Source organism: Sciurus vulgaris, assembly GCF_902686455.1.
Source record: "Sciurus vulgaris genome assembly, chromosome: X".
In the NCBI taxonomy this organism is placed as follows: Eukaryota; Metazoa; Chordata; class Mammalia; order Rodentia; family Sciuridae; genus Sciurus; species Sciurus vulgaris.
The window spans coordinates 73,857,357-73,884,806 of record NC_136471.1 but is presented as its reverse complement, the minus strand read 5'-3'; the positions used below and the strand labels follow the sequence as shown (position 1 = coordinate 73,884,806).

Sequence of the window (27,450 nt, the reverse complement as noted above, 5' to 3'; positions counted from 1 at the left end):
AGCAACTTAGAGAGACCCTGCCTCAAAATTCAAAATAAAAAAATAAAAAGGCCCAGGGATGTGGCTCAGTGGTTAAGTGCCCCTTGGTTCAAACCCTAGCACTCCTTTCCCTCCTAGAAAATCAAAAATTATACCATGAACCAAGCACTAATGACATTATTCCTTGTAGTGTCAGTGGAAGCCAAGAAAGAAGAAGCAAACAATTTTGAACCTCCCAAATAGAGGTCTAGTGAGGATACTGATTTCTCACACTCAACTGGCAATAATGATGTAGGGTAACTCAAAACCTGTTATAACATTTGTCAGAAGATGTCTACTATAACAAAAAATTTAACTAAGATCCCAAATATATAAATATTCAAAGTCTAGTGATATACTAACCCAAAAATGTCCAATACAAATAAGATACTTTTCATAATAAAAAAAAGAAAAATTCAACTTCAATGAGAAAAGATAATCACCAGAAGTCAATAATAAATGACATAAATGTTAAAACTGCCTGACAAGGATTTGAAAAGAAGCCATTATAAAAATGCCTCCATAAGAAATTAATACATTTGAGATAAATGAAATGTCTCAGTAAAGAAATAGAAGAAAAATAACAACTGAATAGAAATTTCAGAACTTAAAATGCAGTGACAAATAAAAAACTGAATAGATGAGTTTGACAGCAGAATGTAGATGAAGATTCGATGAACTTAAAGACAGAACAAAACAAATGACCCAATCTGAAGAACAGATAGAAACTAAATGGAAAAGAGAAGATTCAGAAACCTTTGCAACTATAATATAGGATAAAACATTCTTGTTATCAGAATCCTAAAAGGAGAGGAGAAAGAAAGGGCTGAAAAAGTATTTAAAAATTATAAAAATTTAGGAGGCAATCTAAACCTACAGGTTTAAGAAGCTGGATGAAACCAGGTGCAGTGACTCACACCTGTAATCCCAGCAGCTCAGGAGGCTGAGGAAGGAAAATCAAGAGTTCAAACCCAGACTCAGCAATTTAGTGAGGCGCGGCCCTAAACAACTTAGCAAGACCCTGTCTCAAAATAAAAGGTATAGGGATGTGGCTGAGTGGTTAAGCACCCCAGGTTCATTACCTGGTAAAAAGAAAAAAAGAAAGAAAGAAAGAAAAAGGAAGAGCTGAATGAAGCACGAAAGGGACAAACTAAAACAAAACAAAACAATCCATCAGTCATCTCTATCAGTCATCTTTTGAAAACTAAGATAAAGAAAAAAAATCTTTGAAGAGAGAAATAACACATTATTGAATCAAACTAGAAATCTCCAACATAAATCTCCAAATGGTTGTAAATTAAACATGCTTCCAGACATAGAGTAAAAGAGGAATTTATAAAAGAAATGAAAAATACACTAAAGTGAAAAAAACACTGAATTAAAATACAACTTATCAAAATTTGTATGACAGCTAAAGCAGAGTTAAAAGGGAAATCTGTAGCACTAAATGCTTACATTATTAAACAGAAAACATCTCAAATCAAATTGGTAATTTAAGCTGCCACCTCAAGAAAATAGAAAAAGAACAAATAAGCCAAAAGTAAGATGAACTAAAAGAAAGAAAAAAGTCAAACAAAAAGCTGGTTATCTGAAAAGATGAATAAAATTTACAAACCTCCACCAAAATGAAAAAGAACACATTATCAATATCAGCAATGAAATAGAAACTATCATTACAGACCCTTCAGGCATCAAAAGGGACATAAGGAAATACAATAAAAAAATTCTATACAAAAAATTGAAATTAAGATGAAATGAAGTGATTCCTCAAAAAGTACAAATTACTACAACTCTTTTAATATGAAAGAGATCACTTGAATAGTCTTAAAGCTATTACGGAAATTTAACCAACAATTTAAAACTACCCCCCAAAAAAAAGAAGAAGAAAAATCTGGCAAAATTTTACAATGTATTATTGGAATGTCCCCCAAAACTTCATGTGTTGAAGGCTTAGGCCCCAATGCAGCAAGGTTCAGAGATAGGGTTTTGGGGAAGTGAATTAATCATGAGGGCACAAATCTCATCAATAGATTAATCTTGATGAATTCACAATCTGTAAGGACTAATAGGAAGTGGTCAGTCCTTGGGGGTATACAAACCTACCAAACATGAAATGAAACCTTTAAAACCACGAGCCAAAACAAAGCTTTCCTCCTTTAAGTTGTTTATGTCAGATATTTTGCTCACAGTGATTTAAGCTAATACACAAAGCATTTAAAATTAATATAAATTCTATAAAATCTCTATAAGAAAACAGAAAAGGGAATACTTCTCAACCAATTTTATTAGGCCAATATTATCCTGATGCCAACCAAAGACTGTACAAAAAGAACTAAATACAGACCAATATCTTTCATAAACTTCTCTCAACTAAATATCAGCAAATAGCACCCCATACTATAATTATACTTATCACCAAATAGTTTTTTCAAGGAAGGAAAAACTGAGTCAATATCTAAAAGTCAGTCCTATAAAACACCTTATTAACAAGGTAAAGTAAAAAAAAAAAAACAATTGACACAGAAAAAGCATCTGACAAAAAATAAACACCCAATAATAATATAAACTTAGCAAATTAAGAATATTGGGAGACTTTCTCAACTTAATAGAATATACGCAAAAAACCTAAAAATATGCTGGGTATGGTGGTGCATGCCCGAAATCCCAGATACTTTAGAGACAGAGGTAGGAGGTTTATAAGTTTAAAATCAGTGTTCTCAAAATAAAATTAAAAGGATTAGGAATGTTAGCTCAGTGGTAATGCACTTGCCTAGATGCATGAGACCCCAGGTTCTATCCCCAGAACCACACACATAAAAAAAAAAACCCATCAGCTAAAAATCATAGTTAATGAAGACTAAATGCTTTTAAGTTCAGGAAGAAGGCAAGGATTCAACACATTACTGCCAATTCTAGACAGTGTATTAAGTTAAAAAAAAAGGAAATAAACAGCATACATATCAGAAAGGAAGAAATAAAACTATCCCTACATGCAGATAATATAATGGTCTATGTAGCAAATACCCCCCCCCAAAAAAAACTCACAAAACAAACTCCTATAACAAATTAAGGCAGGAAGATCACAGACAAAATATCAACAACAAAAATCAACTGCATTTCTATATGCTAGCAATGAACACAGGGAAATGAAAATTAAAAATACCATATCGTCTGAAATCACTCAAAATACAAAAACACTTACAGGTGTAAATCAAAATACACATGGGATTTGTATGCTGAAAACTCCAAAACACTGACAAAACAAATTAATGATAACATAAGTGACACTACACACTATTTACAGATCAGAAGACTCAATAAAGACATTAATTGTCCTCAAGACAAACAGATTCAACGTGATTCCTATTTTAATAGAAACCGTGAGGGGCTGAGACTGTAACTCATGGTAGAGCAAGTACCTAGCATGTATGAGTCCAGCGATTGATCCAAAACAACACACACACACACACACACACCTTTGGAAAATGTCAGTAGGTAAAGACAAGATTATTCCAAAATGTATGTAGAAAAGCAGATAAATTAGGTTGAAAGAATTTATAAAAAGTAGAATAAAGTGTGAAGAATCATTCAACCTCATATTAGAGTTTACTATATAGCTATAGCAAGCAAGACTATGTGATAATGGCAGAAAGATAGGCATATGAACCAATGGAATAAGAAACTGAGAAAACGCCCCACACACAGTGCCAAATGATTTCTTACAAAGGTGCGAAAGCAATTCAATGAGGGAAGAATAGCTTTTTCAACAAATGATGCTGGAGCAATTAGATCACAGCTAAAAATATAAACCTCTAACTATACTATCTATCTATCTGTCCTAGGGATTGAATCAATCTACCTACCTACCTACCTACCTACCTATACATACTAGGGATTGAACCCAGAGGTGTTTTTTAACACTAAGCCACATCCCCAGCCCTTTTTATTTTTCTTAATTTGAGACAGGGTCTTGCTAAGTTGCTGAGGCTAGCCTCAAACTTAAAGTCCTCCTGCCATAGTCTCCTCAGTTGCTGGGATTAAAGGGATGAATCATCATGCCCAACTATACTTCACATTTTATATAAAATCAACTCAAATTACACCATGGATTTATCTATAAAATGTAAGATCATAAAACTTTTAGAATATAACACAGGAGAGAAATCTTCAGGACATATGGCTATGAGGAAGAGTTGTCAAGAATTAGCACAGAAAGCATAAACAAACAATATCAAATTAAATTTTGTCCAAATTAAAACCTATGCTGTGATAGCTGTGTGGTGGCACATGCCTGTAATCCCAAAGAGTCTGGAAGCTGGGGCAGGAGATTCACACATTCCAGGACAGCCTTGGCATCTTAGCGAGGTCCTGTCTCAAAATTTAAAAAAAATTAAAAAGGGCTGGGGATGTGGCTCAGTGGTTAAGCAACCCGGGTTCAATCCCCAGTACCAAAATAAATGAATAAAAAAATAGATAAATAACTTGGCTTTGTGAAAGGCCCGTGAAGGGGCTGAAAAGACAAGCCATAAACTAGTAGAAAATATTTGCAAACCACATGTCTGACAAAGAACTCTCTTCTAGATTATACTATAAACTCTTATTAAAATAATAAACTCCACAATAAAATAAACAAGTAATTTATTTGGATCAATAGTATGATACCATTTATGTAACAGTGTTCATATGACAAAATTATGAGGATAAAGAACAAATTAGTCATTGTTAGGGGTTAGGGATAATGGTGAAATTGATGATAAGAATGGGTGTGACTATAAAAGGATTATAAGAGAGATCTTTGTGGTGACAATATTTTTATATATTGACTGCAGTGGTTTATAAATGAATCTCTACATCTGATAAAAAAGATATACAAACACATTTCACATTGAAATGTTAATTTCTTGGTTTTGATATGAAACTACAGGTATATAAGAGCTAACCATTGGGGAAAATAAGGTAAAGGACATACAAAATGTCTCTATCCTATCTTTGCAAGTTCTTATGAATCTATAATTATTACTAAGTAAAAAGTGCAAGAAAGGGTGTGATAGCACATGCCTATAGTCAACCTATTGGGAAGGCTGAGGCAGAAGGATTACTTGAGCCTAGAAGGCTCAAAAAATTGCCAACAAATAAAAAGAAAAAAAAAACCCAGTATCAAGCTAACCAGGGACCCCGTGATTGTTGAAAATGACTTGTAGGTCCCATGAGATGACAACATAAGATATGGTAATTATCTTAACATGCATCTTAATATGTCTTTCAGACTGTTTCTGCATTAATGGACTATACTTATATTCTATTTTCTAAAATTACTATGGTCAGATATAGCTACTGTAGGCCAAATCCATGATATATATACAAACACAGGCATGCGTGTGCACGTGCGTGCGCGCACACACACACACACAGACACCCCTAAAGCACATATCTGAAGCAAAGACACTTTTGGGTTCATGTTTAGGGGTTATTAATTGACTAGTAATTAAGTCTATCAGACACCTCAGCATCTACATTTCAATACTGTTCCCTATTCATATTAAGCATGAAAGGTATGGACCAGATCAAAATGCTATGGTGGTATTTAAAAATCCGGGACACTAAGCAAGTCAAAGCTTTCAACCATGTTTGACGAATTAGTTACTTAATTAATAAAATTACTTCTTAGCTCAGCATCGTTGGCACATGCCTTTGGTCTCAGGTACTTGGGAAAGCTGAGGCAGATATATTACTTGAGCCCAGTACAAGGCCAGTCTAGATAACTTGATGATAACTTGTTTCTATAAAAGTTGTTTAAACAATAAAATTACTTCTTCATAGCCACAGAATTTTTTAAAACATGGAAACATATAAGCAAATGTACTTATTCTTGAAATAGTCTGATAACTTAGTAGTCTAATAACACACTTTATACCTTAACTATACTCAAAACATTCCTATGTAAGCACTCCCAACTTCTACAGATTATCAATAATTAATACTCATCACATGATCTGACTGAAATTTCACTAGCCTTAAGCCTTGATATGGTTCATGACTGCTAGAATTAAAAGATGCCTTACACATATAGCATAATACTCTTCATCATTTAAAATATTAAGACACACTTTAGCCATCCTACCATTAAACTAATACTTTCTCCTTTGTCTTTGTTTCAAAGACCATGCTTTCATATATTTGTGTTTAATGTGTTTAAGTATGTGCTTGTATGTTTGTGTGTGGTGTATGTATGTGTATGTATATATTTGTATATGTATGTATAAATTCTCATTGCCAAATGCAGTTTGATTTTGTCAATCAGTAACAGCTAAAAGCAAAATAAAAACCAAACATATAAAGCACATTGTATCTATAGTTGTTTAAATATTATGGTTCACATTTCTACAACAAAGAAAGGGATCAAGAAAACTGCTAACTTTAAAATCCTCAAGTCTGTCACCAAAGATAATATAAAAATGGCCAGTAAGCACATGGAAAGATATTCAACCTCATTATCATTAGGAAAAGGCAAATTAAAATCACATGAGGTACCATTAAATACTTACTAGAAATAGGTAAAATAATTTTATAAAAATATGACAACAGTAAACACTAATAAGGATGCAGAATAACTGGAACTCTCACACAATACTGGTGGAAATACAAAACTGTACAGTCACTAGGGAAAACTGACAGTTTCTTACAGAGATAAAAACATAAACTTACCATATAATCCAGAAATTATCATCCTGCATTTTCATTACACTGAAAGACATCCCTACATTTACACAAAAAACTTGTACATGAATGTTTGGGGCAGCTATGATTTTAATTACAAAACCTTGTAACAATCCAAGTGTCCTTTGATTAGAAATGGCTAAATAGGGTTGGGCATATAGCTCAGTTAGTAGAGTGCATGCCTTGCATGCACAAGGCCCTGGGTTCAAATCCCCAGCACCGCAAAATAGAAATGGCTAAATAAACAGATACATCCCTGCGAAGGACTATTACTCAACAATAAAAATGAACATCAGCAGTAACACTGATGAATCATAAATGCATTTCTCTAAGTAAAAGAAGTGAGACCAAATAGGCAGCAAAATGTGTAATTCCAGGGATGGGGATATAGCTGAGGGGTAGAATACATGCCTGAAGCCCTGGGTTCAATCACTAGCAAGGGAAAAAACTAAAATAAAATTAATATTTAATTCCACAAATGAATTTGAAGAGGAGGGTGAAACTGTTTCATATCTTGACTGTATCTTGCATTTATCAAAATTGACTAGAGAGGTATACTCTAAAGAGAGTGAATTTTACTTCATGTAAATTAAAAATGAATTTAAAAACTCTCTCTATACATATAGAAAATGATTCATACCTCACATTAGTTTCATCATTAAATTCTTCAGCCCATTTCTTTCTTGACTGTGCAGTAGTAGAACCATCTAAACGGTAATAGTCAATGTTTCGGAGCCATTTCCCCTCACCTGAAAATTTAACAAGAAAACACAAAAGGGATTTGATATATTGCTCTGCTAGTAGATTATCCTCCTTGCTCACCACTTACTTGGACATAACTCTCCTATATTCATTTATTAATGTAGCCAGTGTAGCCCCCCATCATGTTCAATCACAAGAATGGGATCCTAATTAGAATATGTAAGACTCCATGTATGTCTAATATGTCAAAATACATTGTACTGTCATGTATATCTAAAATGAATTTTAAAAACCTCCATAAAACCTCAAATAAAGGGCTCGGGAGATAGCTCAGTTGGTAGAGTGCTTGCCTTGCAAGCACAAGGCCCTGGGTTCAATCCTCAGCACCACAAAAAAAAAAAAAAAAAAAACCCCAACTCAAATAAATATGCAAGTGGCCAGGTTTCCCACCGTTTTATTAACCACTTGAAAATTATCAGGTGAACACCATAAAGAATGGCTTTATTCATTGGCTGAACAAGTATTAATGGAGTGCCTACTATATGACAAAACCTTCTTCTGGTAGCCAAAAATTTCAGCATATATTCCCATTTTGTAAATACTATTTGGGTGTTCATGTGTGAGTGTGAATGTCTTAGATGTATATGTTAGTGATCTAACGTGTCAATTTTTAGACAATTTATGTGAAAGTTTCTCCAAGACTTGCATCAATATAAGAATACCATGGGATTAAGTGCTTCTGGCATTTTAATATTTTATATGTAATCTACATTCTGATTTTTAAACTGTAAACATAATACTACTATTTCCCATCCAGGCAAGATTCATGTTTCCATGCTGTGGAGTCTTAACATAAAAATAGATTATCAAAATGAACATATGTTTCTTTTAACAAATTCATTAAACTTAGTACATTTATTAAATAGATGCTTTATATTTATGATTTATGCATGTTTTATATAAAAAACCTAGAATTTCATTGTTGGAAATTCAGTAATGTCTGAAAATGTAATTTTATTTATGATCTTTACTTCATTCTATTAGGGAAAACAGCATACATATCTGAGGAAAAAATAATTTGAGAGAGAAGGCTGAATAAAAAGATCACAACTGTATTATAATCAGTTGCTTCAATTGTATAAATATTGTAATAAATATGCTGAACATAAATGAATAGAAAATGACATAATTATTTAAATTTTTTTATTAGAGCATTATAGATATATGTTAGTGGGTTCATGTTGACATAATTATATAAGCATGGAATATAATTTGCTCCACTTCATCCCCAGAACTTCCTCTTTCCCTCCTCCTGTTCCCCTTACCCTACTCTTAGTAGTCTTCCTTCTATTTTATTGTTTTAATTGGTGCTTTATGGATATGACTATTTTAAAAAGCATTTCAACATAGTTTCCTTTTTGTAATAACGGTGATGAATCCTTTAATACCACTTCCATGAATCCAATGCATAAAAACTGATAGTACACGTTAGTAGTTAATAATATAAACTTTGGAGTAAGACTCCATGAATTTAATTTCAGTTTCACTATTTACTAACGTTTTCACTTCAGGAAAATAATTAAACTCCGTGTACATCAATTTCTTTATAAAAATGGGGATAATCATAGTACCTCTTGCACATGGTTGCAGGAAGTCACTGCTTGTGCTTATGTGTCGAAGTATTTCCCCTATGCTTTTTATTCTCTAGCAGTTACAAAATTTCTGGTCTATTTCCTACATACTTGACCCATTTTGAGTTGATTTTTGTGTAGGATGAGGACTGGAATCTACTTTCATTCTTCCACAAATAAATATCCAGTTTTCCCAGCACCATTAGTTAAAGAGTTTGTCTTTCCTCCAAGTTATCTTTTGGTACCTTTGTCAAGAATCAGATGACTGTATCTGTGTGGGTTCCTATCTGTGTCTTCTATTCTAGTGCATTTATGCATCTGTTTTTATGCCAGTACCATACTGTTTTTTTATAGCTCTGTAGTATAATTTGAAATTGGGAATTATGATGCCTCCAGCATTGCTCTTTTTTTTTTGTGGTGCTGGGGATTGAACCCAGGGCCTTGTGCACTCAAGGCAAGCACTCTACCAACTGAGTTACATCCCCAACCCCTTCTGGATCCTTTGTTCTTTCCTATAAATTTTAGAACTGTTTTTTTCTAGTTCTTTAGAAAATGTTATTGGTATTCTGATATGAATAGCATTGAATATTGAGATTACTTTTGGTAATATGGACATTTTAATGGTATTACTTCTACCTATCCATGAACATGGGAGGTCCTTCTATCTTCTAGTATTTGATTTTTAGTGTCCTCTAATTTTCCTTTTGGAGGTCTTTCACCTCTTTGGTTAAATTTATTCCTATGTATTTTATTACTTTTGAGACTATTGTGAATGAAATTATTTTCCTTTGTCTTTCTCAGTTGATTCATGTTTGGTATATAGAAAGCTATTATTTTTCTATGTTGATTTTGTATAACACTACTTTGCTGGATTGGTTTATCAGATCTAAAATTCTTCTCTAGGATCCTTTATGGTCTTCTAAGCATAGGATCAGATCACCTTCAAATAGGACAATTTGACTTTTTCCTTTCATATGTGTCTTGCTTTTCTTTCTCTTGACTAAATGCTCTCACTAAAATTTTAAGTACTATGTTAAATAAGAGTGCTGAGAGTAGACATCCTTGCCTTATTCCTGATTTTAAAGAAAATGCTTTCATTTTTTCTGCATGTGGTATAATGTTATCTTTGGGTTTGTGACATATAGATTTTATGATGTTCACATATGTTCCTAGTTTGTCAAGATTTATGTTATGAAGGGGTACTGAATTTTTTCAAAGGTTTTTTTCTGCTTCTATTGAGGTGACAATGTGGTTTTTGTCCTTGATTCATTTATGTGGTGTATTATATTTATTGCTTTGCTAATGTTGAACCACTTGTATCCATGGAACGAAACTAACTTATTTATGATGTATGATCATTAAGGTGTTGCTGAATTTGATTTGCAAATACTTTGTTAAGGACTTTTGCATGTATGTTTATCAAGGATATGGGCCTGTAATTTTCTTTTCTTGATCTGTCCCTATTTGAATATGGTATCAGAACAATAGTGACTTCTTAAGTTTGGAAGTGTTCCCTCCTTATTTTATGGAATAATTTGAGAAGCACTGGTGTTAATTTTTCTTTTAAATGTGGTAAGCAGGGGCTGGGGCTATAGCTCAGTTGGTAAAGTGCTTGCCTTGCAAGCACAGGGTCCTGGGTTCGATCCCCAGCACTGCAAAAAAAAAATGTGGTAAGGAATGAATCTGGCACAATATTCCTATGTACATATATGAATATACAAAAGTGAATCTCACCATCATATCCAATATTAAAGACACTAATTTAAAAAAAACCAAAAGTAAATAGTAGGAAGATCATTAGAGTACAGAGAAGGGAATAGGAGGAGGGATGAGGGGAGAGAAAAGGGAAATATTGGGGACTGAATTAGAGCAAATTATTGTCCATGCTTTTCTAATTACATCAAAAGTAATCCTAATATTATATATAACTAAAAAGAAACAAAAAAGAATCTTAAAAAATAAAGCAAAAATAAAAGAACATTTTACAAACACTTAATGACTGTAAAATAGTATTATTGTTATGCACTGCAGTTATAAAGATTGACCACATAGCTAGATTTACTAAAGTTATTTTTTTTTTATTTCATGGTCATTTTCCTCTTTCCTAACTCACACCTATGTGTTGAAAGGATGGAGAGCCACTTTCAAAGATAGTTCAATTCATTGGCCCCTTCATACTCCAACTCTGCCCACATGTGGAATACAGAAATGGGTGCTTTTGCCATTCGCCTTGTGATCAGAACACTGTCAGAAGACTGGAGAAAGTGAAGTGAGATCATGGCAATTCTGCAATGACTGCTTCATTGTCCAGAAAGGTTGCTAAAGGTTGCTTGCATTTTTCAACTGAAGGTTACAGGTCCAAGTAAGCAAGCCCTCTCCACATGACTCATGCTGGGTTCCTCTTACCACTCATTTATGGAGATAACTGCACTTTGAAATTACTTCCCCAGGGATATGACACTTAAAACTTGAGGTTTCTCTATAACCTGTTAAACCCTCTTTAGTAACCCATGTTCAGAGTACTATTTGTTTCTTGAGAGTTGTTCGTTCTTAAATAGTAAAAATAACGTTCATTTATTTTTTAAAAAATCTGGTAATATTTAACAGCATCTCCATCTGGTCCTGGGCTCTATTTGTTGAAAAGCTTTTTTTTTTTTTTTTTTTTTTTTTTTTGGTGCTGGGGATTGAACCCAGGGCCTTGTGTGTACAAGGCACCCACTCTACCAACTCAGCTATATCCCCAGTCCCAAAAAGCTTTTTATTACTATTTCAATTTCAATGCTTTTTATCAGTCTCTATGGTTTTTATTATATCCTATTAGTTCAATTTGGTATGTCATTTTTGTGGAGGACAGGGAGTTCAAAGCCAGCCTCAAAAAAAGCAAGGTATTAAGCAATTCAGTGCCCCAGAGTTCAATCCCCGGTACCAAAAACAAAATTTTATTCATTTCTTAAAGATTTTCCAATTAATTGAATACAGATTTTCAAAACGGTCTCTAATGATGTTCTCAATTTAAATGGTATCTCCCTTTTCATCTTTAATAATTCAGATGTTCTCTTTCATTTGGTTAGTTTGGCTAATGGATTATCAATCTTTTCAAAGAGTCAACTCTTTGTTTTACTGAGCCCTTGTATTATTTTTCATTCTCCATTTCACTGAATTTTAGTTCTGTTCTTTATAATTTCTTACTTCTGGTTTTTGGATTTGTCTGTCCTTGCTTTTTCAAAAACTTGAATTGCATTGAACTCTTTCTATTATTTTTATATAGGCATTCATAGCTATAAGCATTCTCTTTAGAATTGCCTTCACTGCATCCTACAGGTTCTCGTATATTGTATTTCTATCCCTGTTTGATTGCAAGAATTTTAAAATTTCTCTCCTGATTTCTTCAATGACCAACTTGCATTCAAGTTTATTATTCAATCTCCATGTGTTTCAGAGTTTCTGTAGTTTTTCTTGCTGTTGATTTCTACTTTTATTCTATTCTGATCCAAGTTGATGTGAGGAATTATTTCAACTTTACTATATTTGCTTAAACTTGCTTTGTGGGTTAAAATATAATGTATTTTGGAGAAAGTTCCATGACCAATGGTAAAAAAAAAAAAAAAAGTGTTTTCAGCTACAGTTGGATTAAACATTCTATAGACCGTTAAGTCCATTTGGTCCATAGTAGGTTTTAACTATGGAGTATCTGTGATTTTATATTGGGAAGACCTATCAGTGAAAGAGGTGTATTGAAAACACCAACTATTATTATATTTTAGCCAATCTGGGCCATAATGTTGGGTAGTGGGCAGTGTTTTCCTTATGAAATTAAGTTACCTGATGTTTGGGGCATAAATATTTATAACTGTTATATCTTCATGTTGAATTGTTCCCCTATATAGTGACCTTCTTTGTCCCTTCTTACTAATTTTGGACTGAAACCTGCTTTGTTTGATATGAGAGTAGCTACTCCTGCTTACTACTGAATTCCATTTGCATGGAATATCATTTTCTATCCTGTCACTTTCAGTCTGTGGATGTCTTTGCCAATGAGCTACATTTCTTGGAGGGAACATATAGTTGGGTCTTCTTTATTAATCCAATCTGTCACTCTATGTCTTTTAATTGGAGAATTGATACCATTTATATTGTTATTATAGAGATATGTATTTTATCCTGACATTTTGCTCTATTTGTAATATTTGATCTAATTCTAATTCTTATTTGCTTACCTAATAATCTAATGAGATGATTCTTTCCCAAGCTCTCTTGCCTATTTTCTTCTTCTCCTGTGTGTAGTATTGCTTTATCTTTTACAATGCTGGTTTAGTGGTTGTGAACTCCTTTAGTTCGTACTTATTTTGGAATGTTTAAATTTCTGCTTTGATTCTGAAGGACACAGCTTTACAGATTATAGCAATCAAGATTAGCAGTTGTTTTCTTTCAGGGCTTGAAATATGCCATTCAATGTCCCCTGGCCTTTAGGATTTCTGTTAGAAAAATCTACTGTTATTCTGCCAGGTTTGCGTGTGTAAATGACTTGGTATCTCTTTCTTCCAATTTTTTAAATTCTTTTTTTTTCCCCTGGAATTCTTACATTTGAACTATAATGTACCATACATAGTTTATTTTCTGGTCTTTTCTATTTGAAGGTCTAACAGTGAAATTACCCAGAGTTTTTATATATACTGATAACAGTTTCTTAATATTTTTCTTGTTGTCTGGATATTCAATTCATATACTTTATCTTCAAGTCCTGAGATTTTGTCTTCTGACTGACCTAATCTGTTGGTTAGACTTTCAACTGTGTTTTTTTTTTTATTTGAATGAGTTTACATTTCCAGGACTTGTTTGGTTCTTTTTCAGAATCTCTCTTTATTAAAATGTTCCTTCATACCCTGTATTTTTTCCCTTAGTTCATTACTTGGATCTTCTTTTCATTCATTGATCATCTTAATAATCACCTTTTTAAATTATTTGTCCAACATTTCCTCTTCTTTAATATCTACAGGTTCAGTTATTAGAGGATAAAGAACATTTGGAGGCATCTTATTACCTTGATTTCTTATGTTGCTACATTGAGATCTACAAATTTGGTGGAACTGATCTCTGTTTCACCATTATATGAGGGTCTTTCTAGTGAATTTCTTTCTCTTTACAGTGTGCTCTGGTTGGGGATAAAATTCAGTGTCAAAACACCCACTCAACGTGTTCACTGTAAACTGTGAACAGTCTCTAGCAGCACATTGAGATATGAAAATCATCAGTAACTGTGACCACTTATGAGCAAACCATATATACTTCAAGGCATATAAACTTAATACAAATGTTCTGTACATGACAGCAACTCAGGAGCCTGAAGAAGGAGGATTTCAAATTCGAAGTCAGTATCAACAACTTAGCAAGACCCTATCTGAAAATAAAACAAAAACTGTCCTTGGGTTCAATTTCCAGTCCCCTTCTCCCCAAAAAAGGTTACTACAAATCCACTAGTCCAGAAGTGGAAAGAGGAAAACAGAAAGTGATACCCTATAATAGACTGAAAAAAGTTTAAAGAAAGTATAACTGATATTAAAATTATATAAGGTGTCTGATAAAATAGAAGCAGAAAATAAAAAATTAAAAATAAGGAGAAGAGAGACACAAGAAAAAGGAGACAAGAAAGAGGGAGAGTACAGAAAAAAAGCAAGTGGAAAAAGAAGACTAAATACAGTTCATATTAAAAAGAAAAAACAGGCATGGTGACACACACCTGTAATTCCAGTGACTTGGGTGGCTGAAGCAAGAGGACCACAAGCATGAGGTCAGCCTCAACAACTTAGTGAGGCCCTATATATATAACTTAGCAAAACCTTATAACACAATTAAATAAAAAAGGCTGATGATGTTGCTCAGTGGTTAAGGATCTCTGGGTTCAATTTCTGGTAATGCCCTGCCCCCCAAAAAAAAACCCAAAACCAAAAACACAACAGCCTATAATCCCAGTTGATTAAGAGCCTGCGGCAGAAGGATTCCAAGTATGAAGCCAGTCTCTATAACTTCCCAAGACCCTGTCTCAAAATAAAAAATAAAATAGGTGGGATGTAGCTCAGTGGTAAAGCACCCCTGGATTCAATCCCTAGTACCCCAAAACAAACAAACATACATAAAACCCAACCATGACAGCAAGAGCAGGAGGGAAGAGAGATGTAAGAAGAAAAATTGATGAGACAGTGAGAGTATAGAAAAGAGGGGGGGAAAAACAAATTGAATAAATTCGACTGACCCAATATTTTTTAAAAAGCAGGGAGATGGAACAGAGAGATAAGAAAAGTGACAACAGAAAAAGAAGGACAATATGTAACAAAAAAAGAATGGGAGAAAGTATGTCAAAAAGAGAGAATAGAAAGAATGACTCCAACTAACACGTTAGAACATTTGAAAAATTGTATTAAGGTATGCAAAGTCCAACAGTGGCAGGAATCTATCAAATTAACACAAAATAAAATACCAGTGATATTTAAAATGCTAACACTAAAGAACATAAAATTATTAATTATAGAGGTTTTTGAGATGCAAAGATTTCTTACCGGGTCTTCCAACTTTGGAAGCCCAGATATTGAGAGATATAGAAAATGCACAAGTCTCAAATACAAGACCTCTGAGTGTCTTCATGCTATGTTGGGAGCTGTATATTTAGTTCTTCACCTATCTAGCTCAGAGTTTCTCCTTCAAAAGCTGCCACAACTCGAGATTCTTTCACCTCTCCGCACTGACCTCAACATGCCCGCCTCTGGTGTACACCTAGGAAGTTCTGGAGTTTCTGTGGCACTAATAGGCACATAAAACCTCTTAGGAGGGTCTGAGGAAATTGCCACAAGTGTCTGTAGTATGTAATAGTACATACCTCACCCACCCTTTGATGTCATTAGGAAACTATGAAAGTTCCTGGATGAATCCTGATGCTACTCTGCAGACTTCCACAGGTGTGTGGGCATACTGTTGTCCCCCATCCTAACAGTATGTATTTTTGCCCTGCCCTTGTTCAATGCAGCAAGACGGCCCTGAAAATTCCATGATTAACCCCAACAGTTGAAATCTCTCTACTGGAATAGATGAAACGGTGCTGGACTGCATCAGGTTTGCACACACCTGCATAGCTGTAGACCATTAATTTCCAAGGACTTGTCATAGGCCTACTGCAGTCTACAGCTCCACACAAGTAGCGTGCAGGTGGATTTTTGGACTGGGCGTCAGAAGAACAAATGGAAAGAAATGAAAAAGCAGCCCTTGAAATTAGGGAAACAAAAAGTGAAAGATGAAAAAGAAAAAAAAGATTTCCAAGAAGTATAGGTATTCTCTTCTATGCTAAATCTCCTTTTAACTCAGGATGTAGATCTAGTCACTGAATTTACATTTCTTGAAATCTCTGATTCTTTCTTTCAGCATTCTGAGGCGGGAGAGTCCCTTCCCCGACTGAGCACACATGCGCACACACACACAGGGAACAAACACAGTCTATTTCTCTTTTCTTCCACTCTCTTATTTTTATAAAAAAGACACTTTCTGGATTTCATATGGTCACTGAATGTCTGAGTTGGACTCCAGTACAATGGTTTTTGGGGGATCAGAGGAGGGTACTGGGGATTGATGCTAATACCACTGAGCTACATACCCAGATATTTTTATTCTTTTAATTTTCAGATGAGGTCTCACTAAGTTGTGTAGGCTGGTCTGGAATATGTGATCCTCCTGTCTCAGCCTCCTGAGTCGCTGGAATTGCAGATGTACACCACCATGTCCAGCTCCAGTGCCTTACCTGGCTTTCCTATCTGAACATATAGCTGTACAACTGTTGATTTATTTAAATCTCTAGAAGTAGCCAGTATGTGCTAGTATGTACTCTTCTGTCATTTTGTTCATTCTGGCTATTTACTTGATATGAACTCCTGATTAGATATATGATTTGCAAAAGTCTCTCCCATTTAGAAGGTTGTGTTTTTAGTCTGTCAAATTCATAAGTTTCATGTTTTATATATTTTACTAAATAAATAAAACCACTACCCATATGGAAAGACCAGGTTAAGATGGTTTCATGGCTGAATTCTAGCAAATACTTATAGAACTGAGTACAATTCTTTACAAACTATCCTTAAAAAGAAAAAATAGGAAAGAATATATCCCAACTCATTCAGTGAGCCAGTTTTACCCTGACACCAAAACTTAGACAAAAGACATCAAGAGAAAATGAACTACAAGCTTGGTATATTTTAATAAAGATGCACACATCCTCAATAAAATAGTTGCAATCTGAATGTAACAACACATACACAGCATTATACAGCATGATCAAGTGAAATTTATCCCAGGCTTCCCAAGTTGTTTTTAACATCTGAAAGTCAAAATAATATACTAATCAACAGAATAAAGAAAAATACTTTATTCTCAAGAGATAGAGAAATCTTGAGAATATCCAACATTCTCTCATGCTAAAAACACTCAACAAACTGAAATTAGAGGGGAAATTCATCTACTTGATAAACACTACCTAAGAAAATCTACATCTAACATCATAGGAAATGACACACTGGATTTTCTATTCACAACATTAAGAACAAGACAAGGATGTCGGCTCTCACCACTTCCATTCAACAATAATAGAGTTTCCTAATCAGAGCGAATGAGAAACAAACATAAATAAAAGGCATCCATATTAGAAAAAAATTATTTCTACTTGTAGATGTCATGATTTGTAAAAAGAGAATCCAAAACAATCTAATATAAATGATTGAACAAGAAAATAAATTCAGCCAGGTTGCAGCAGCCAATATCAATATACAAAATTCAATTTATACATTTCCTGGAAACAAAATTGGTAACAAAATTTCATTGCCACCAGCAATAAAAAGAATGAAACATAAGAATAAATTTAATAAAAGAAGTATAAAACCTATACTCTGAAGACTACAAAATATTGGTTAAAGTAGTTAAAGACCCAAACAAACAACAAAACATTTCATGTTCATGGGTCACAAGACTCATTAAGATAAGAATATTTCCTAATAAATATATATTGAGCACAATCCCTATTAGAATATGAGGAGACTTCTTTATGGAAATTCATGAGGAGACAAAACAATTTTGAAGAACTAAGTAGGAGGAGTCACACTTAATTTTTTGCAGTGTTGGGGAATCAAACTTAAAACCTCACATGCTAAGTAAGCATTTTACTGTTGAACTATATCCCCATGACTTCTCCAATTTAAAAACTTACTTTCAAAGCATTGGTAATCAAGACAGTATAATATTGGCATGAAGACTGAAATAAAGATCGATGGAACAAAACTGAGAGTCAGAAAACAAACCTATATCTCTAAGATATACTTGTTTTCAAAAAGATACCAAAAGTATTCAATGAGGAAAGAATATTCTTCTCAAAAAATTGTACTATGACCACTAGATATCCACAGCAAAAGTCAGAAGATGAAACCTTATATCACAACATATACAAAAAATAACTAAAACAAATCAAATACTAATATAAGGGCACAAAACTACAAGGGAAACAAATGGGTAAATCTTCATGACTCTAGATTCAGCAATGGTTTCTTAGAAATGATATTATAAGCACAAGCAACAAAGCAACAGATAAACTGGACTTCATCAAAATGAAATCACTTTTGTATATCAAAGGACAAAATCAAAGTGAAAAGACAATTCACAATAAAAGAGAAAATATTTCCAAATAACACATCTGCATAAGGGGATAGTATATAGAATATATTTTTGAAAGACTCATCTGAACAACAAAAGACAAAAAATCCAATTTTTAAATGAGCAAAGAAAAAAATGAAAATGAGCAAAGGACCTGAATAGATAAACAGCTAACAAGTACATGAAAAGATATTCAGTATTATTAGCCATTAGATTAATGAAAATCAAAACCACAAAGAGATGCCACTTTATAACCACTAGGCTGGCTAAAATTTTAAAAATTAAAAAAAAAAAAAGAACAAGTGTCATCGGAGACTAAGACAAGACAGTCTCAATTTTGCAGCCCACCTGAGAAATTTAGTGAGACCCTGTCTTAAAAGATGAAAAGGTTTGGGGTATAGCTCAGTGGTACACCTGGGTTCAACTGCAAGGAAGGAAGGAGGGCAGGTAGGAAGGAAGGAAATAAATAAGTAAATAAATAAATGAATAAATAAATACCAAGTTTTGACAAGGATGTAGAGAAATTGAGATACTTGTATATTGCTTTTTGAATGTAAAATTATACAGCCAGTGTAGAGAATAGTTTGGTGATTCCTCAATAATTTTAACAAAGAATTACCCTTTGACCCATTATTACACCCCTAAGTATATATTCAGAAGAATTAAAAGCAAACAAAAATTGTATATGAAAGTTCACAGCATCAATGTTCTTAATAGCCAAAAGGTAAAACTGGTTCAAATATCTCAATGAATAAACAGATACTCAAAATGTGGCATTATTCAAACAATAGAATATTACTAGGCCATAAAATGGAATTAAATAATAATACATGCTACAAATGCATTAACCTTGAAAATAGTATGCAAAGTGAAAGTCATCAGTCACAAAAGACAACATATTATATGCTCCCATTAATATGAGTGGTCCTAAGTAGGACAATTTATAGAGACATAAAGTCAATTAGCATTTGCTTGGTTGTGAGGAAGTTAAGGGTAGAGTAGAGATGTAATAGCTATAGGGTCCAGGACTTTATTTGTTAGTGACTGAAACATTCCAACATTGACTATGGTTGAATATCTGTGAATATACTAAAACCATTGCCTTCCATAATTTATTTAATTTATTTGGTACCAGGGGTTGAACCCAGGGAATACTTAACCACTGAGTCACATTCCCAGCCTTTTTGTTTTATTTTTTAAATTTTGATATGGGGTCGCACTAAGTTACCAAGGCTTGCCCTGAACTTGCAATCCAACTGCCTTGGGCTCCCAAGTCACTGGATTACAGGAATGCACCACCACCCAGCTCCCACTTCTATACATTAAATGGGTAAATTTTACAGGTGAGAATTATGTATTAATAAAGGTATTTAAAAATTGAAATTTATACTTTAATTGCAACGATGAAGATTACTGTATTAGGAACTTTTGCTAAATAACTCAATTTTAACTGCTCTTGTCACAAAAAGTAACTGTGAGATGACAGGTATGTTAATATACTTCGCTATGATGACCACTTCATTATATATTTATATTGCATAATGTGATGTTGTTAACAACAAATATATACAAGAATATTTTGTTTAAAAAATACCAGAGGTATATGATAAGAACCAAGAGAAAGAACAGAAAACACCTGATGCATTAAGGTTATGAGACTCTGGGTATTTTTGTTTCCTTTATTGTTAAAATGTCTTTACAATATGTTTAAATGAGTATTTTAAAATTATGCTATAGAAATGTTTATAACTCACCTTTATAAATAAGAGGTTTGTCTTTATCTTCTGTTTTCTCTCTACTAGCCAATTCAAGAAAATCTTCAATCAAGTCCAGAGATATGAGTGACTGGCTAAAAACAAGACTGGAGAAAAAAAAAAAGATTAGTGTTCAAATACTAGAACATTCACTTTAGAAAAAAAGAAGATTCACCTAGTTTTAGATCTACTAAATCTAACTACTTTTAGCAGTGACTATTAAGGGATGTTTTGGAGTCATAAGCACCTTCCTGTCCGAATCCAGATAAAACTTAAAGAAACACACTACAGATACACAGTTTCTTATATACCAACCTACTTTGTATATATAAGGGAGAGGAGTTCCTCTTATATTCTTCCCAATCTATGAAGTTAACTTCACTTTTTCCCAATCTATAAAGTTAACACAACTGCAATCAAAATCCCAACAGGAATTTTGTGTAAAATTAACAAAATGAGAGTAAAATTCATATGAGAATGTCAAGCATTGAATAACCAAAATAATTTTGAGAAACAAAAATGTGGAGGCCCAAATCTACATGATTTCAATAATGAAAAAGATACCATTATCAGGACAAGCTTACTACTGGTGAAAGAACAGGAACAGATCAATGGAAGAGGAAAGAATCCAGACAGAGTCATATAATAAGGATAATTGGTTTTTCGCAACAGGGAAAACGCAATTCAATGAAAAATGGATAGTCAGTCTTTTCAATAATGGTCAAGGCAAAACTGGACATCCATATGCAAAATAATGAACTCTGGTCCAAATTTTATGTCTTATACAGAAAGTAAGTAAAAATGTAACATAAATCTAAATGTAAAATATAAAAACTATAGAACATTTAGAAGAACACATGGAAGAAAATCGTTTGTAACTTGGAGTTAGATAATCTTTGAAATATGACAGTTAATGTATGACTGTAAAAAATAAAGGTGATAAACTGGACTTCATTCAAATTAAAAGCTGTTGGTCTACAAAAGACATAGTGTTAAAAGGAGGTAAAAATTTTTAAATCTCCCTACTATAAGCATTCCAATATTTCAAAATTCTCAGCATCCTACTATATGTATCATTCCATTTCAAATGTCCACAAATTCTTAATTCTCTATTCCAGAGATTTTAATCTCCTTTTTAGTCATGAAATACATTTGTTAACCTAAAGTTTAATATGAAATTAAAATAAAATACATAATAACAGCATGCTACTTTAGGTATTGTAGGGACAGGAAGAAAAGCGGCACTGGTAACTAACTTATTCTCTGCTCTAGGTTGCCAACTTACTTAGAAGTAGTCTGAAAACCACTGTTCTGATCTAATACAATGTTGAGTAAATGGGTAATATATGAAAAAAAATCTTGAAAGAATGTAAGAGGAACTCCTCTCCCTTATATATACAAACAAAGTAGGCTGGTATATAAGAAACTACGTATCTGTGGTAAGTGTGTTTCTTTAAGTTTTAGCTGGATTCTGACAGTAAGGTGCTTTTGACTCCAAAACATCACTTAATAGTCACTGCTAGAAGTATTCAGATTTAGTAGATCTAAAAACAACAAGTGAAGCTCTAAAATAGCTACAGAACTTAACATATGAATTTTCCGTTATATGGCTTCCTAATCTTTGCACTATCAGAGTCTACTATCTCCCAGCTGCCAACTTCTAGAACACTGTTAAAGAAATGAATTGAGTCCTAGTGCTCAGCTTATATAACTAAATCCTACGTCTTGACCCCTTAGTAGTTTGGTTATCTATTCCAGAATCAAAAACTTCACTGAAACAATTCATTGTGAGCTGCAAATTATTTTTTGTTCGTGCATATTAATTATATGAAATGGTACATTCCATTATGGCAAATTCATACATATGTAAAAGCATCATTTGATCAATTTCACTCCCCAAAACTTCCCCACCCTCCTCTCCTATCCCTCCATGATCCCCTTCCTCTACCCTAATGGTGCTCCCTCTAGTTTTATAGCATCTCTTTTTTCCTGTTTTGTACCTTTAGTTTCTACTACATATGAGAAAACATGACACTTTTCTCTCTGACTTATTTTACTCAACCTTATGATCTCTAGTTTCATACATTTTCCTCCAAATAACATAATTTTGTTCCTCCTATGGCTAAGTAAAATTACACATTTTCTTCATCCATTTATCTGTTGGCTCACCACCGAGGCTGATTCAAAACTTAGCTATTGTGAATTTTGCGGCAGTAAACATGGGCATGAATATATCTCTCAAGTAAGTTGACTTAAATTCATTTGGATAAATATGAAGGATTGGCATAACTGGTAGTTGTATTTTTAGCTTTTGGAATAACCTCCATACTGATTTCCATAGTGGCTCTAATAATTTGCATTCCCACTTACAATATATAAAGGGCATCATTCCCCACACCCTACCCTGCATCCTAGTCAGCACCTATTATTTGCATTCTTGATGACTGCCATTCTAACTGGAATCATAGTATAGTTTTGATTTGCATTTTCCTGATGGCTAAAGATATTGAACATTTTTTCATATCATGTTGGTCACCAGTGCTTCTTTAGAAGTGTCTGTTCATTTCTTTTACCCACTTATTGAATAGGTTGGGTATTTTTTAGCGTTGATTTTTAAAGTTGCTTATTCTGGATATTAATCCTCTGTTGGAAGATTAGCTGGCAGAGATTTACTCCCATTCTGTAGGTTGTCTCTTCACTCTTAATTGTTTCCTTTCCTATTTAGAAGCATTTAAATTTGATGCCATCCCATTTGATGCCATCTTGCTATTATTTCCTAAGCTAGAGGGGCCCTGTACAGGAAGTTTCTGCCTGCATCTACATATTGAAGTGTTTCACATATTTTTTTCTTTTAGCAGTTGCAAAGTTTGGGGTCTTATAGTTAGGTCTTTGACTCATTTTGAGTTGATTTTTTGCAGAAGGTGAGAGAGAGATCTAGTTTCATTCTTCTACTCATGGATATCCATAAGTAGAATATCCAGTTTTTCCAGCACCATTTCTTTTTTTTTAATTTATTTTTATTGTAAACAAATGGGATACATGTTGTTTCAGTTTGTACATGGAGTAATAGCATACCATTTGCATATTCATATATTTACATAGAGTAATGATGTTTGATTCATTCCATTATTTTTTTCCTTCCCCCCCACCCCTCCCACCTCTCTTTTCCCTCTATACAGTCCCTCCTTCCTCCATTCTTGTCCCACTCCCACCCCCCATTAAGTGTCATCATCCGCTTATCAGTGAGATCATTCCTCTTTTGGATTTTTGAGATTGGCTTATCTCACTTAGCATGATATTCTCCAATTTCATCCATTTGCCTGCAAATGCCATAATTTTATTATTCTTTAGAGCTGAGTAATATTACATTGTATATATATACCACAGTTTCTTTATCCATTCATCAATTGAAGGACATCTAGGTTGGTTCCATAGTCTGGCTACTGTGAATTGAGCAGCTAAGAACATTGATGTAGCTGTATCTCTGTAATATGCTGATTTTAAGTCCTTTGGGTATAGGCCAAGGAGTGGGATAGCTGGGTCAAATGGTAGGTCCATTCCAAGTTTTCTTTTTTTTTTTTTTTTTTTTTTTTTTTTGCGGTGCTGGGTATCGAACCCAGGGCCTTAGTGCACGCAAGGCAAGCCCTCTACCAACTGAGCTATCTCCCCAGCCCCCATTCCAAGTTTTCTAAGGAATCTCCACACTGCTTTCCAGAGTGGCTGCACTAATTTGCAGTCCCACCAGCAATGTATGAGTGTACCTTTTTCCCCACATCCTCTCCAACACCTATTGTTGCTTGTACTCTTGATAATCGCCATTCTAATTGGGGTGAGATGGAATCTTAGGGTAGTTTTGATTTGCATTTCTCTTATTACTAAAGATGTTGAACATTTTTTCATATATCTGTTGATTGCTTGTAGATCTCCTTCTGTGAAGTGTCTGTTCATTTCCTTAGCCCATTTGTTGATTGGGTTATTTGTATTCTTGGTGTAGAGTTTTTTGAGTTCTTTATATATTCTGGAAATTGGTGCTCTATCTGAAGTCTGAGTGGCAAAGATATTCTCCCACTCTGTAGGCTCTCTCTTCGCATTGCTGATAGTTTCCTTTGCTGAGAGAAAGCTTTTTAGTTTGAATCTATCCCAGTTATTGATTCTTGCTTTTATTTCTTGTGCTATGGGAGTCCTGTTAAGGAAGTCTGATTCTAAGCCAACAAGGTGAAGTTGTGAACCTACTTTTTCTTCTGTAAGATGCAGGGTCTCTGGTCTGATTTCAAAGTCCTTGATCCATTGTGAGTTGAGTTTTGTGCAGGGTGAGAGATAGGGGTTTAGTTTCATTCTGTTGCATATGGATTTTCAGTTTTCCCAGCACCATTTGTTGAAGAGGCTATCTTTTCTCCATTGCATATTTTTGGCACCTTTGTCTAGTATGAGAAAATTGTATTTATTTGGGTTTGTGTCCGTGTCCTCTATTCTGTACCATTGATGTACCTGTCTATTTTGGTGCCAATACCATGCCATTTTTGTTACTATTGCTTTGTAGTATAATTGAAGTTCTGGTATTGCGATACCCCCTGTTTCCCAGCACCATTTCTTAAAAAGATTTTTCTCCAATATGTGTTTTTGGCAGGTTTGTCAAGAAGCATATGATTATACTTGTATGGTTTTGGCTCTGTGTCTTCTATTCCACTGGTCTATGTGTCAGTTTTGTTTGTTTTTGGTGGTGCTGGAGAATCAAACCCCTGGCCTTGTGCATACTAGGCAGGTACGCTACCAACTGAGCTATATCCCCAGTACTATGTGTCAATTTTTATACCAGTACAATGCTTTTTTTTTTGTTAATAGGTTCTCTAGTATAATTTGAAATTGGGTACTGCGAGGCCTAAAGCATTGCTGTATTTACTCTGTATTGCTTTTGCTATTCTGGGTCTTGATAGTACCTAAAAGTGGGAAAACAAACTTCTAGAAATCTAATTACATAATAATTAATCTGGAATTTGGACTTTATGCTGGAAAAGAGTCTAACCTGAGTCAGTTAGCAATTAAGGCTGGTCTGGGAACCACTGAACTCAGACAATTATCATTATAAAAATTCTAAAGAACTGTTGGGACTAAATGGCATTATACTAATGGTTATCTCTGTTCACCTTTTCTAGATTTAGATAACATGAAAAACTGAGGGTCCTGGATTGATAAAAATGTTCATATCTTTATAAATCATTTTGACCTTATCTATTTTATCACTGATTCACAGGAAAATATAAAAGCAATACTTATAAATTCACATATCACAAAAAGTTCAGAATAAACATCCAATCAAAATATAGTATTTAAAATTAAATGCATAGGGGCTGGGGATACAGCTCAGATGGTACAGTGCTTGCCATCCATGCACAAGACCCTCGGTTCAATCCCCAGCCACACACACACACAAAAATAAAAAGCATAAATCAGAAGGGTGGTATTGAAACTAGTAGTGTACTGGATGTGTCTGTAACTAGCCTGAAACAAGTACAGGGAAGTGAATTGTTAGCATCTCTTCCCACCTCAAATGTAATGTTGGTACCCTGAAATTGAATATGGTAGCAGTGTTTATATCATAGAAATTAGCAAATGTTACAAATCAGGATGTTTATTTCTTGATTGGTTGCAGTTTTCATTATTATTATTATTATTATTATTATTATTACATGGGCGGTTAAACACTTATCATTGGCTAAAATATGTAAAGATTTTTTTTAATCTACTGATCCTGTGAAATATCAAATTTTCATTTTCACATGGGTTCAAAAGATCAAATGCACAAACAGAGATGAGGGAAATCTGATTTGATAGCAGTTATTATAAAAGAAAAAAATGAGTGACTTTGTAGACCAAGTTCAATATAAACTAATAGTGTTATTTACATATTGAATAAACACCTCTATGTTGGATTGCAAAAATAGAAGCACAGCATCCAGACTATAAGTGTGTTAATAAGATCTCAGCTGAAGTGTTTTCATCTTCGAAATCATATTGTGACATGGGTACATTTAACAAACTGAAGGACATTTATGACCATGTGGTCATGACTGAAGTTATAGCATACAAAGAATACATCAAGGAAATAAGAAGGGCTAAAAGTGACAAAAGAAATGAACACACCATTTTTGGAACATGGGTCAACTAAAATAGCAGTTAAGTCATCTACAAACTACTTTGAAATGCATCAGAAAAAATAAGATGGATTGATAGAGAGGGAAAGATAGTTAATATGGGCATATGGGTATTCACTTAAAAAATTTCTGATTTTAGGTTGGCCTGAAAATTTCCAACACAAAAAATTGGACAAATAATAACACTAATAACAATTCTAGAACAATCTTATGGTGTGAACATCAATATATTAATCAGCTTGGATATACAGATATTATAAATAAAAATGATCATTGTAAAAGTACAAAAAAGGTTAGAGATATGTTCTAATTTAGACTAGAAGGTAAACAGCTATAGAGGTAGAGTTTAAGCTAAAGACAAGGTTAAACATTCTAATAAGTTCAAATATTAAATTATGGGTAGCCTTCTGTGATGACAGCCTACACTACCATAGCAGAGGGCAGATGGACATCTACAGTGAATATGGAAGAAGAAATTCCTATTAGGAAAAGACCATTAAAATCCTTCTATACTCTTAAAACAATTTTAAATCACAGAAGGAGGAAAAAGGAAGTTTATAGTAATTATCTCTTCTGACTTTTCATAAACTCTGGACTCAAGTATCTACTTACTACTTGACATCTCTCATGTACACCTAACAGGCCCATCAAACTTAACAGTCAGAGTAGGACTCTCAATTTCTTCCAATAAAACTGAAGCTTCGGAGCCACTCCCTGGCAACTCTCTCCTTGCTACCCTGTATTTCATCTATCAAGTCCTACTGTTTCTACTCCAGATCATACCCTTTATGTCCATAC

General features: G+C 33.8%; 1 protein-coding gene across 11 annotated transcripts in view; it reads right to left on the bottom strand.

The window, feature by feature from the left end:
• ATRX (ATRX chromatin remodeler) overlaps positions 1 to 27,450 on the bottom strand; it is a 236,556-nt gene that overhangs the window by 38,765 nt on the left and 170,341 nt on the right. For all 11 annotated transcript variants that reach the window (XM_079123003.1, XM_079123002.1, XM_079123004.1 and 8 more), the window contains 2 exons: positions 20,501 to 20,607; positions 7,376 to 7,484 (listed from right to left, as the gene is read on the bottom strand). In XM_079123003.1, the coding sequence (XP_078979129.1) occupies positions 7,376 to 7,484; positions 20,501 to 20,607 (216 nt within the window). The remainder of the gene's footprint in view (positions 1 to 7,375; positions 7,485 to 20,500; positions 20,608 to 27,450) is intronic.